Source organism: Podarcis bocagei (genome assembly GCF_964188305.1).
Source record: "Podarcis bocagei genome assembly, chromosome: Z".
NCBI lineage: Eukaryota > Metazoa > Chordata > Lepidosauria > Squamata > Lacertidae > Podarcis > Podarcis bocagei.
In genome coordinates this window covers 30304985-30318758 of record NC_138140.1, presented here as the reverse complement: position 1 = coordinate 30318758, position 13774 = coordinate 30304985, and the positions used below count along the sequence as shown (strand labels likewise).

Genomic DNA, 13774 nt, shown 5'->3' with positions numbered 1-13774 from the left:
ATGAAATTCAGAGATACCAGAAAGATACAAAATGATGACTGAGTGCTGGCGCTGTGCTATCATACAGCACATGTTGCTGGGTAATTTTCCTGCCTCCTGCCTCATCCGGAAAATGTTTTCTTGGTGGTTTGGCTTGCTTTCATTTCAGGTTATGCTATTTAATCTTAAGAGCAGCAGCAACTTTTTATGTTTTGAAAATGGGAGTCAGACAAGAACCTTTCTGGTCCCTGGTTATATTGCAATACAGTACAGTATTAGGCACGTTTAGCAGGCTTATTCCAAAGCCGCCAAGTTCTACACGTTTCATTGCAGAATCCATAGGAGCCAACTCATAGGGGCCTGAGGTCCCTTTGCCCCCCATAAAATATTTGAGGGGGCCAGGCATGGATGTAGAGGCGCTTTGTTGGACGGGGGCGGGGCGGGCAGAACCGAGTTATCTGCAGCATGATTGGTCAGTTAATTAAACACTTTTATTTATTTATTTACTTGATGGAGGAGCAGTTGCACCCCCTTGGCTGCCCCCCCACAAATAAAGTGGATGGGTATTGCCATTCAAATAGTGCATGTGTGCTACATCATGTGATTGATTATGCAGGGTGGGGCTTACCTGCGCGGCACCGGCCCCATCCCCATCCCCCAGTATTTTATTCAAGTTTGCATCCCCTGGCAGAAATTCTTTTAAGATCTACTGACAGGGCAGTAATGCCACTTGTGTGTAGCATACGTAGGGACGGGCGAATCTTGTCCATTTCGGTTCATCTGAGTTTCCAGTATTAAATCATTTCTACATCTTCTAGAAGTGCTTCTAAACGGAATGTGTGTGTATATACACACACAAAATTAGTGTGTGTGTGTGTGTGTGTGTGTTTGTGCGCGTGTGTGCGCATTCTCACGTTACGCGCGTTTCAGTCTCGGCCAACACGTTTCGCTGCCGGGAGAGGGAGACTTTGAGGTTGTTGTTGTTGTTGTTTTTACCTAAGCCTGACTCTTTTTTATCTTTACCGCGTTAGGCGCCGCCCCTCCATCTAGGTGGCCGACCGAGAGGCCCTATCGGCGCTTGTGGCAGCAGCAGCCGCCTCAGCAGCAGAAGGAACCGGAGCAGAGCGAACTACGACCGCCGCGCGAGAGGCGGACACCCGGCTCCTATCACAGCCGCTGCCGCCGCCGCAGCCGCCGCCAACAACATGGTGAAGATCTCTTTCCAGCCGCCCTTCGCCGGCAAAGACCAGTCCAAGAAGGAGGCGGCCGAGGTGCTGGTGGCCGACAAGGTGAGCGCGGGTCGAAGCTGCGACGTCGGCCCGTAACCGGCCGCCCTTTAATCTCCCTTCCCCCACCGGCGCCATTTTGTGGTGGCGGCGGCAGCGGAACGGGAATTAGAAGGGAAGTAAAAACACACGACGAAGAGTGCGAGGCGGGGGGGGGGCGCATCGGGAGCGCTCCCTCCACCAGCACTAGCACCCCAATAACGCACCTTCGGGGAGCAAAATAATGGTGGCGCTGCCATGGCGAAGGCCTCTTTAACCCCAAAGGCAGCCCCATTCCTAAGCCTCCCTTGGCCACTTCAGAGACCGGGTCCTGTCATCTCTAGCCGGACAGCTCTTTTCAGACTCACACACCCATCTGCCCCCCCCCCTTATTTAAACCCATTTCGCAATCGACAGGTGCCTTGGATCCATAGCTGTCACTTTTCCCTTTTCTTGCAAGGAATCCTATTCAGAATAAGGGGATTTCCCTTTAAAAAAAGAGGAAACGTTGACAGCTATGCAGCTATGCTTGGATCAGGCCGCGGACCCCCCTAGCTTTTCTAGCCCGCACCTGCATTAGGCGCGTATAAAGTGTGTGATAATGATAATAATGATAATAATAATAATAATAATAAATAATTAATAATAATACACGACAGCCTCTGCCTGCAGACTCATACTCCCAAAAAAGACGGCACCAAAAAAGAGAGAGGAAGTGATAGTGACAGTGGTGGTTTTAAGGGTAAGGGGAGAATTAATGCTGCTGCTGCTTGTGATTTGGATTGCAAAGCTGCCTTGAGTGTATGTGAAATTTAAGTAATAGTTGCTGGGGTTTTTAATAACAAAAATAGCATTAAAACATATTTTCTCCTGCGTTTGACTGGGTGTAGTGTGCTGGTTTGTGACTCCCTTAGTCCAACACTTGCAACCCAGCAGTGGTTTAGTTGTGGAGTAGCCTGCTGCAAGCATCCCAGACACTGCACCTTATAAAAGGATGCTGGTGTTCCATAACACAATAGTATGGCAGATGCTTTGCATGAAGAGGCTGCCAGGTTTTAATCCCTTGCCTCTCCGGCTACATAAAGGATCTCTGCTAGAATGTGCAAGACATTTGTCTAAGATCCTGGGACACTGTAGTTTAAGCTGACATTGATTCTAAGTCCACCGGTTAAAAGTGCAGAAGTAGGTCACACCCACGCATGTAAGGGGGAGGGGGGCGGCGTTGCACCTGTGTAAATGTACCTGTTCATTATGGGGGTTTCTACTTTGCCTTTTAAACAACTTATCAGTGTGACTAACCAAAATATATACATCAGAGTACACATATGGGTAGTGTTGAATGAGCCCTAGGCAAGTGAGGGTAGGATTTCAGCATAAGTCTTCCACTTCTTTCAGGTTCTGGAGCCGTCTCAAATGCATTAGGGGACCACTTCTATTCTTCTTTTAAACCACCCTTGTCCCAATGTTTTGTATATGTTCCCTGATAACTTTTCATAGCTCTATATAGGGGCTGGGAGTTGAACCTGGAACTCGCTGCATGCAAAGCAACAGTGGAACTTTTTGCATTGATTTTCCTGGTATTATTATTATTGGTGCAAGCCTGCATGGAAAGTGCAGTTTTCTTTAACACATTAATATCACTCTGCCTCTGTTCAGAGCCCTCTTCCCTTAGTATCTCCAAGGTCCTTAAGGTGGCATACATGTTATCCCCCTGTGATAGAGGTTAGGCTGGGAGATGGTGACTACTCCATTGTCATCAAATGAGCGTCATGACTCAGGAGGGGATTGAAATCCAAGTTCTTCTAGGTCCAACATTCTAACCACTACACCACACAGCTGAGACTTAACACACAGGTGGTGCTTTGCCTGTTTCATAGTTGCCCTAAGTGTTGTGTTGGTGGGTTTTGCTTATATACATTAGGATAGCTAGTGTCTGTCTTTTTCTGGCCAAATTTGATTGGTTTGCAGATATATCTTGACTCTGATGGAGAGTTCATGCCTAACTAAATATGAGGCATGTGAAGGCCTAGTTCCAAAACTTTGAGTTTTCATTTATACAAAAGTGTCTCAACATTACAGGTGATCCATATTTTATGGTTCTAAGCATATTTACACGGAAACAAAATCTACATAAGGCCTGGTATGTCCCTTAGCAAAACAAAATAAAGATAACCATCACATGCATCCTCCTCACCCAAGAGGAGTCTGACTAGACAGCCTTGCCTAGTTTCCTGACTAGCAGTAAAAAAACCAGGTACGAGTGGTGCATAAATAGAATCCTTTCAAACATAAAATGGAAATGTTGCTTTGTTTTCACAGATGTTTCCTCTCTTCTTACTTTCATTTTAGGTGAAATAATTGAACTGAAATGTGCCTGAACCCTTATTTCCTACAAATTTCCAACAAGTGGCAGACCTGCTTTTTCTAGTGTTACAGTTCACTTTTGAGATTGTGCAAGTAAAAGCATTTTGAGAAATTTGTTTTGCAATTCAGCATTTGTATTGGCATAATGATTCAGAGGGTGGAGGCTACTGATGACTAGCAAAGTTTATGCAACATTCCTGGTTTGATTCCTGATAACCAGCCAAAGAACTTCTTGGAGCAGAGAGTCTGGGAAAGATTTCTTTGTGAGCCTTTAGGAGATGCTGCTAGGCAGACATGATAGGTACAGACCTGTCTTCAAATGCTGGGTTACTATGTAATCTCTGTAAAGCAGTGGTACAATGTAATGTGCCAAAAGGATGCAATGTGCCAAAAGGTACTCTTAATCCTCTCCGCTCCCACATTCAGTCCCTCAAAAGTTTCCCAGTCAGGTTATAGACTATGAATAACTAATTTTCATGTCTTTCTCTAATGATATAAATCACATATTCTACTCCCACCTCTAGACAGGACTGCAGCAGACATCCACTTGGCCTGCATCTGCCACTGATTTGTGTAGTTGAACCAATAGTCTGCTGAATAGACAATATTGGGCAAGTTATAAGGCAGCTTCATATGTTTAAGCATGCAGCTATTAGTACTATAATGAAATTTTGCAGGTAGTTACTTGAAAAAAATGAATTGCTGTTTGGGATTGTGAGATTAGCCAATTAATGTGCAGGCTCACTTGTTATTAAATATCAAGAAGACATGCATGACAGTTCTTTGGGCAGAAAGGAAATACTGTTGTGGCTGCTACATTCTAATACTAATTTTGCTATTTAGTGCAGAATGCTATTTTATTATCTGCAGTCTTGCAAAACTTATACTTGTACAGTTTTTACATTTTGAACTGTCTAACATTGCATAAGAGTCTAAGGTCGAGTTTATTGCTTTCTGAATTTTTTTCTGGTGGGCTAGGGGTGCAACTGTTTGTGTATTATCCTGTGTCTGGCACATTCAGAAGAATGTTTAGCTTTCCAGCTTCAGGGTTGTCCCCCACCCTGCAATTCACTGAGTTCCTTGCGAAAAGGGCTAAAAAGAGATGATTGTAAATATTTTGGTCTTGGTGTTCCTAATATTGGGATTTTCTGTAATACATGAAGTTGAATTAAACCAGGCTTTGACTGGACTAAAATGTATATTTGTGCATGAAATTAAATTGTCTTGATCTTTGCAATAGTACATTAGTAGTTGTCCCAAAAGCTGATGTGGCAATAACCAGTGTTGCTAGTAATTCCTTGTGAACTGTGCAGGAACTGTACATTTTATGATTGTACAGGTAGCATTGGTGCCTGCTCTTTTCTTCATTTACACTGGCTCAGTTAAAAGGCAGGTTACAACTTGACCACGGTGCCTGACTCTGGATTTTTGAAGATGCTTGGCTTCAACTAAATGACATAATTGAAGCTGGAAAAGCATATTTAATTTTAACATGCTAGCATCAGGTTGCAAGATGCTTGAGTAAACTAGTGAAGAAATCTTCCTGGCTTATATATACACAGCTGAAGTTAACTATCTATAGAGCAGAACTGAAATGATATTAGACAATTATATGGATTCTGAAACTTTAGAACCCAATCTACTTGCTTACTAAAAGTGCAAATATGTTTTGGCTGTTAGTATTGCCCTTAAAAAAAAAAGCCACATATCTAGCATTGTTAACTGGCAAAATTGCTTCAACAGCATATTAGGTTCTCAGAGAACTAGAATATTATTTGCATAGTAGAAGTTCAGAATCTGCTGATGCTTCTTTTTCGATAGTTTATAACTTGCTGTTCCTCTTCTAAATCTGAGGGGTGGAGAGGTAAGGAGGAGGAATGTCTCATCTTGCCAACCCTTTGAATACTTTTATAGTCCTACTGTACTGATGATTTGAGTGGACAGAGATCCTTGAAATCGGTTTAACATCTGAATTTCCTGTTTTAAAAATCAGTATTTTTTTTAAAATGAGCTTAGCTGAATGTTAAAAGCAAATGCCACACTGAAACCTCTCAGCTGATAATGCTCTTGAACATACAAGGCTAAATATGCATGTCATTGAGTCATACTGCTTTTGTTTTTAGAATTATGGAAATAATCTTCCTTTTGTAGTCACACACCTCATAAATATGATCTTGATGTTAGCAACTATGGATTGGAAGGTCATCACAATTTTGTGGTTTTGTGTATGTTTGCAGTTAACCACAACCCCTTTAAATGTTCTTTGCCATAAATATGAGCAAGGAGCAAATGCTGTTGAATAGATAAATTGACTTTTTATGACTTTAAAGAGTTATAGAAGTTATAACTGACAGATGTTGCTGAGGAACAGCTCCAATCACCCCTGACCATTGGCCATGATGTCTGGAACTGATGGGAATTGGAGTTCAACATTTGGAATGTGACAGGTTCCCCATCCCTGCCTAACAATTAAGGAAGGATTGCCTTGGGAGGGAAGGGAACAATGAGCTGAATTATGTTAAGGGAAGTTTAAAATGTGAAACCTTTATTTTTGCAGCCTAGTAGGCAAAATTCGCTGTAGCACCGTTCTGTAATTTAACAGGGGGCACAAATCCATCTGTAGTTTTTTAAAGGCTATTCAGTTTTGTTTAAAGCAGATGCTATGGCATCCTTCTTTTAAACACAGACAAAGGGCTCAAAACACATTCCATTCTCCTATGAATGAAATATAGGTGTACTATGGCATCCTTGGGTCAAACATTTCTCAAGTGTGTTGTCTGGCACTGTTGGCTTTCACTTTGAATTGTGGTATCATCCTGCTGAGTCAAGGTGAGGTGTAATTAGTTAAAGAAAATATTGTCTCCAAGACAACAAAGAACTTAAGTTCTCTCTCTCTCTCTCTCTCTCTCTCTCTCTCTCTCTCTCTCTCGCCTTAAGGATCCAGAAGTTGCAACACATGGGCACGAAAGTTCATCTGGAAGATGTCTGCTGATTCTTTTGGGTCTTGCGCTTATATTGGCAGGAGTGGTGGTTGGTGGAGCCTGCCTCTATAAGTACTTCATGCCAAGGGTAATGGAAATACAACTCTTTTTCCCTTTTTTTTTTCTTTTGCAGATAAAATTGACAAAGCAAATATAAACATACAAAATAAGCAGTGTAAGCATACACACAGTGTAAGCATGATATGTAACTGAATTGGAATATGGGTCTAAACTTAGATCTGCACCTCAAAGCTGTGGCAGTGAGGAAGCTAAGAACTTAAAAAGTGAATATGCCCCGATTCCTCTCATGTTTTGACTGGGACAGCCAGAGTTATCTTGCTGAACTGAGGCCTCAGTCCTGGGAGCCGCCATCTTGGCTTTCCCCCTCCTTGTCCTTGTACTGTGACAGGCCCCATGGGGCCCTGTGAGATCCTTGGATCTTGCAGGATCTCGGATGCATCCTTCCCTGAAGCTTCCGTGTCTGCCTCAGTAGGACTGGCATTCTTGGCAGTTCTGCTGCTTGCCATGATTTGGGTGTCAGACTCTGCACTGAAGCATCCTGAGATGGTAAGCTGGTCTTGGACATCTTAGTGGTGTTGGGGACCAAGTCTTGTCTTCCTGCCCCCCACCAAAATATTTTTTAAAAAATATGCAGAAAAGTTCAAAACTTTTATTTAACTGTGTGATTGTAGCAGATCTGCTATTTTCTTGAAGGACTTTGCAAACACAACTCAAACTGCTGTGAGCTTATACATTAACAGAATATATATAGGCCACATGTTCTGAACAAAGTTTAATAGACAAAACATTGAGTCAGGAGGAATTTGTGGAAATGTTTAATACAAATATTTGTTAAAACAGTGCCATCACACAATTCACACATAGAAAGTCACCTTTTCCGCTTGTCTGCACTAGTCTTGCACATATATTTTACAAGGGATTAGGTATAATTGGAATGTCATTTATTACAGTTCTTTCATGCATCCAATGAAATGGAGAAATGTCTTCCTCTAATAAACTGAAAATACTTAAACAAATGTGAAACAGTATCCTGTACATTTGTTCCACATTAACTTAAAAAATTACAGCATCTTTGCTGGAAAACAACAAACTTGGAAGTATTTTGTATTTCTTTGCATATACCTCTTACACACTTCTGATTTTTTGTTGTGTTTGAACTGTAATTAAATGACTTTATTGCAACTAACAGAACCACAAAAACACTTGCCCTCATTAGTTGTTGTGGGGTTTTTTTGCCCAATATTGATTTTATTTCAGGTGACACTACAGAAGTGGAAAATCTGCTAAAATGCATTATGATTGTGGCAAACCAATGCTGGGTTGTACCCAGCTAAGTTATACTTGGAGTGGACCCATTGCAATTAACAGACCCAAGTTAATAATTTTAAATGGGTCTGTTCTAAATAGCACTGGATAATCTGTCCCTAAAAGAAGTCTCATAATTGATTACTGTGATTTATTTTTAGCGTGCAATGATGCGTGGGCAAATGTGTTACGCAGGAGAGGATCAGCAAGAGCAGGCAGCCGAACCCTACTTCTTGCCCATTGCTGAAGAAGCTGACATTCGTGAGGATGATAATATTGCCATCATTCAGGTTCCTGTTCCAAAATTCTCTGACAGTGATCCTGCGGCTATTGTTCATGACTTTGAAAGGGTGAGTTGTGACAAATCTAGAACTTTTCTTTTTGAAAATTACACCATCTGTTGAATTTTCATAATTGGCAACACAAAAAACAAACACCCTCATCCTTCTACATCAAATAACAGAAATGATGTTAGTAACAGCTAGCCTTGTTGCTTGCTTTAATTTTGGTTCACCTGGTGCAAGTTAGTACAAGCACATAATTCACAGCTTCAGCTTACTGGCCACTAGTCTTGCCTAAAAAAGATCAGGAATGTTTCTCCATTTTTGAGTCCTAATTTTGTGTGTTAAATTGCCCATTATTAGTCTCCTTTTTTATTCTTTGTTCTGATGTCACTATGTCATCTTCTCTCTGCCACCTTAAACTTGTTACATGAGTTGTGAGTGATTTATGTGCAAATTGCTTATCTTCAAAATGGATGTCAAGAATGTATTACTCTAAGACCTATGGTTAGTATGGCTGTTTTAAAAAGTTATTAGCATCTTTGCTTGCCAAAATAGATTCTCTTACTCCATTGGAAAGGATTCTTTCTCTGTGTTGGAAAGGAACCTTTTGATAAATCCCAATACTTGAAACTTTATTGCTTCTCTTCAAATCGGTTACATAATTTCACTGATTTAATCTGTAGAGCTCTTGGAACATTTTTATAAGAACTAATTTGAAAACAATGACTTGGGTCGTAAGATGACTTAAGGAAGTTAAGTGAAGGAAAGTTTTCTGCCCCCTCTTCCCACCTATACTCATTAAGACTCCTAAACTGCCTCTCTAGAGGGTTGGGGAACCCTCTAGAAAAATGTGGAACTGATGAGATGGAGCTGCTGGAAAAAGGAGGAGATGGAAAAATTTCCTTCTCTTGAGATTCCTTCCGTTATCTTAGAGACCAAGACAACAGGCATATTAAAGTATGTATTCAAATTACTGAGATTTCTTGTTCCTTCTTGCAGCTCCTGACTGCCTACCTTGATCTGCAGCTGGGTAACTGCTATGTGATCCCTCTGAACACGTCCATTGTTATGCCACCACGGAATCTGATGGACCTCTTTTCAAAATTAACGGTTTGCATTGTTATATTTCAGTGTAACATGGGGAAGAGTTTTCTTTTTCTATGAAGACAGTGAAATGTATTCTTGCTTATCGATGGTATCTTTTCTTCAGCGATATCTTTCTTTAGCTGGCACGTAGCTTGCTTACGAAAAGTCTGTTGATGGCCAGTGTTGGTTGACTGATGGCTTATTGAGAACATCTGTATCACTGATGCCGAAAGTGTAAACACTGTTTTCAGTATGATTCACGTAATGTTTTTATTCGTGTGACTCAGAATTTATAGGCAGAGATAAGACAAGCCTAACTATGTCTAGACCTTTTTACTTGCATTTAGAAGCGGGCAGCTGATGAGACTGAATAGATCTCTACTTAACTTTGTTACAAGCCCGGGCAGGGGCTACTTCCTAAATCAAGCATACTTAAATAGTAAACTACATTAAAATGAGACTTCCTTCCAAGTGGATTGGTGCGGGGAGCCTTTTTCAGTCTAAGGTTCACATTCACTTCTGGGCAGCCTGGAACCCAACAGGAGGTAGAGTAATGGATTTAACTACTACCTTTGTACAGGAGGCTACATTCTAGCCAGGCAAAAGCCAGAGGTTTACACACACACACACACACACACACACACACACACACACACACCATACTAGGAAGCAAGAGAAATTATCATTATTCATGGACAAATCCTTCTTCAGAAATTTTTATCAAGTGCATTTGGTAAGAACTCCTAGAAACATGACCCCAAGGAATAACCTTTTGTGATCAAGGTCTGGGCACACTATCTGCAATAAATCTTGCTTTAATCATCTGAAGTTTTCGCCTTTTCTCATAGATTCCACATGTATAGTTGCTCCCTTTATTTAAAGTTCCTTTGCAAATGTGAATCATCTTCTTTGGGTATTGAAAAAAAAAAGAATTGCAAATATTCATATTGGTGATATTTGTGCTTTTCCACAGACTGGTTCCTATTTGCCTCAGACTTACCTTGTTCGTGAAGAAATGGTTGTGACAGAAAAGATTGATAATGTGTCGGATCTGGGCATTTTCATTTACCAGCTCTGTGTAGGGAAGGAAACTTTCAGGCTTCAGCACAGAGATAAGACCAATGGTGAGTATTTCAACTGAGAATGTAAACTTAGCTTCTTATCTTAAGCAGAAAAAATAAAATCTAAAAATCTTCTGTAAGCTTCCAGAAAGAGCTTTACCTGATAAATCTATCTAGTTTTTTCTTTTTTAATTTTCCTTTAATAGAAAAGGCTTTTTCTTTCTAAGGTTACATATGGGAAAGTGGAGGTACATAGTGAGACTAAATCATTAAATTAAACTGGTGAAAAGTCAATGTTAACACTTCTAGCAGCAGTTCAAGCATGAATATTCTGATAGTCAGAAATTTAAGATTTTGTTCAGAATGTAAAAATGTTTGAACAGTTAGCTGCATTGGTGTCTTGCTTGATGGTATTTTGGAAGTATTTGGTTCAGTATTTAGCTAGTGAAATGTGGGAAACTTCACACAGTGGCTTATTTCCAGGGTAGGAAAAGTGTTTGTACCCAACCTACACATCACTATCCCTAACACTCCTTCCAGAATTGCATTTCCCTGGTTTTAAATCAATAGATACATTCAGCTTGGCACATGCAGCCATAAACAGACTAACCAGGAAATAAATCTTCTGTCTGAAATCTTCATATTCTGTTCAGCATTAATTGGTGTTGTGTTCTCTTATTTAGGCCTCCAGAAACGCTCAGCTGAAAAGTGTCATTCAATCCGGCACTTTGAAAACTTGTTTGTTGTGGAAACCAAGATCTGTCAGCAGTGAAAAGTACAGGGTAGAAAGTGACAATCACACATCTTCATTAAAAAGTCGAAGCTTTATATCTTTATTTTCAGAATTAAAACATGCAGTGATAATCAAAACCTTATGCTTTTTTGTGGGTTGCTTAAATTTAAAAACAAAAGAAGGAAATTCCAAATTTACCATGATTTTTTCTTTGTGTCCCTGGTGTGGCTAAATTTTCTAGCTTTCATTTGCACTTGCTAACACAAAAGTGAATACCCTATACCCACCTGATTATCTGTTTCACAGCATAGTCTTACACGTCTACTTGGAAGTCTTATTTTGTTAAGAGACTTACTCCAAATTAAGTGTGTAGGATTGCAGCCTCAAACTAATTTAAAAAAGGACTGCAAGTAGCAAATTCCTACATAGAAATGTAGTCCAGTCAACACCTGACTCTACAGAATGATGAAAGTAACACATTAATATCTGGTTTGCACATTTATATGTAGTTCTGTAGGATTGCTCTACATTAAGTCTGGTAAGAAACTACATCAAGACTTCTAAGGTTTATTTGAACTTCATAGGAGAAGCATGTAAACTAACCTTGGTAATCATAAACATTTTTTTCCATTTTGTGCAATTACTGTATTGAACTTGTATGTATATTTGGAACCTTCCCTGAGTTGACTTTAGTACTTCTTTATTTTGGTTCTTTGGTGATATTTAGTTATATGTTCAGGAGCAGTTACTCTTTAAAAGCTTTTATGTTAGTATTTTGGCGCTGGACTGGTTTCAACATCTTTATTGCAAGCTTATGTAATTACAACCTGATTTGGCCCAATTGTCATTGTTTCTGTAGCTGTGAATTCCAACCCCCCAAGCCTATATTTCAGAGAATAACTTCTTATAAGCACAGTAGCACTAAGACTGCAGTTGAAAGTATTATCTTTGCTTAAGACTGTGATACACGATGGTAAAGGGATTGTTAGTGAGCTGCTAAATTGAGTGTTTTGTATAAGGGACTTTATATTTCTCACAAATCCTGCAGCCCTCCAATAAATGTTTCTTTAAGACTATGGTGGTGGTCTCACTTTGTTGGCAATAAAAGTAATTGTGAGAGGGAATATTAATGCTGTCAAAATATTGGTAGCGTATCACTCCTGCGCTGAAACTGCTATAGTCAAGAACCATGTATTCTACAGTACTTCAGAGTGTTATATTAGGTGCAGAATCTAGTTTCCTGAGAAACTTAGGCTTTCAGGTTTGTGTTTTGCCATCATTGTTCTGAATTATAGGCAAAGATTTGTGTATCTCTAGAGCTAAAGGCGTGGAGGAATTGATCACAGGGTTTCCTTTTCTCTCACAGACTAACAAAGAATAAAGTATGTAACTTGTATATAGTTGGAGAATAAAGTATGCACCTGAGAGAGGCATAATTTAGCCTGCTGAATTCATTTATTCATGGGTGGGGTGGGAGGTGCTTGTGAATCCTGTTTACTGAAAACCTTCCCGTACACCAAATAAAGAAGCTGTCAGATAGGCTACTTTGTCCTTCATCCTTTAATACAAATGCAAGTCCATCTTAAAAATTGATCTAGTGCACTGGACTTTTGCTGTCTGAAGTCTTGTGGTACTTTTCGTTTAAATATGGAAAGTGGTGCTCTTTAGTTACAGACCTTAGGTGATTCTGATAGGAGCTTTAATTATATATCCCAGCCTGCCTCAGAGAATAAACACTTTATAGTTCCAGAAACAGGTCCACTTTTTATTTTTGCAGGCTTTAGTGTTATTATTTTTTAGTTTGTTATAGACTATGGAGTTTGTTATAGACTATGGGGGCCTTCCTTCTACCTGGTGGAGATAAGTACCCTTTCAAAAGCTGTTCATGGTTGTCACTGCCTGCCTATAGAATATTGGGTCATGGAGCCATTCTGCCCACAGGAACTACCTTTGTCTTTCCACAGTCAGTAGGTGCTCAAGAAGTGCTGCACTTTTTAATTACTTGATCCCCTTACCTACAACCTTTTCTGTAGGTACTCCATGGTTGTGGGGGAGGAACAGGTATCTATTGCTACAAGTTGTGGCTTGTTGGTAAAAATTAGCTAACTATTTACTCCCCCTTTCCAAAAGCTGACATCTGCAAACAAATACACATGCTAGAACTGGAATGTTAACATTTGCACCTGTTGTATATCAAGACTGTTCCTTGCAAAACTCTCAAGGATGCAGCCTTGAGTTAGTGCTTGTTATCCCTTACAAAATTGATATGTCACTTATCCACTAGATGGCGAAGTTGGCAAGCTAAAGGTATTTTTGTTTTAAGCCTTCTAGCCTTTTAATGTTCTTGATGAGAGCAGCATGCTTATGCTTCACACCAACTAATCTGGAAATAAGTTTATGATACTCCAGGGAAGCAACATATGATTCAGAATCATGCCTTTTGGAAGGGCAGTGAAGGCTTATCACCTTCATAACATTTGGTGTAGATCCAGACTTTTTACACCCATTTGTGCCCATTAATACTGGGAGGGCTACAGTTTACATATAAACTTTTCAGACTGCATGCCCAAGACAAGCCAGCCTCTTATGCACATTGTGGTGCACTTGGGCATACAGTAACTGGAGCAAATATTCCAAAAGCAGACTGGATTTCTTCATGTTAGGTTCTTGCAGCAGGGAGGGGGAATAGCCTTTT

The 13774-nt window shown here is 40.1% G+C and overlaps 1 protein-coding gene across 1 annotated transcript; it reads left to right on the top strand.

Moving 5' to 3' along the window:
- Positions 1-952: 952 nt before the first annotated feature.
- On the top strand, positions 953-12155 carry ITM2A (integral membrane protein 2A). The gene is made up of 6 exons (XM_081180044.1): positions 953-1268; positions 6546-6677; positions 8077-8265; positions 9199-9309; positions 10259-10409; positions 11030-12155. The coding sequence occupies exons 1-6, from the start codon at positions 1185-1187 to the stop codon at positions 11116-11118; spliced, it is 756 nt and encodes a 251-aa protein (XP_081036170.1). The 5' UTR covers positions 953-1184; the 3' UTR covers positions 11119-12155.
- Positions 12156-13774: the final 1619 nt, after the last annotated feature.

Bases quoted from the DNA above. Each gene is read 5' to 3' on its own strand.
- ITM2A (XM_081180044.1), top strand. From the start codon at position 1,185: ATGGTGAAGATCTCTTTCCAGCCGCCCTTCGCCGGCAAAGACCAGTCC. The intron at 6,678-8,076 runs GTAATGGAAATA...ATTTATTTTTAG, and splicing joins ATAAGTACTTCATGCCAAGG to CGTGCAATGATGCGTGGGCA. The intron at 9,310-10,258 runs GTTTGCATTGTT...GCTTTTCCACAG, and splicing joins ACCTCTTTTCAAAATTAACG to ACTGGTTCCTATTTGCCTCA.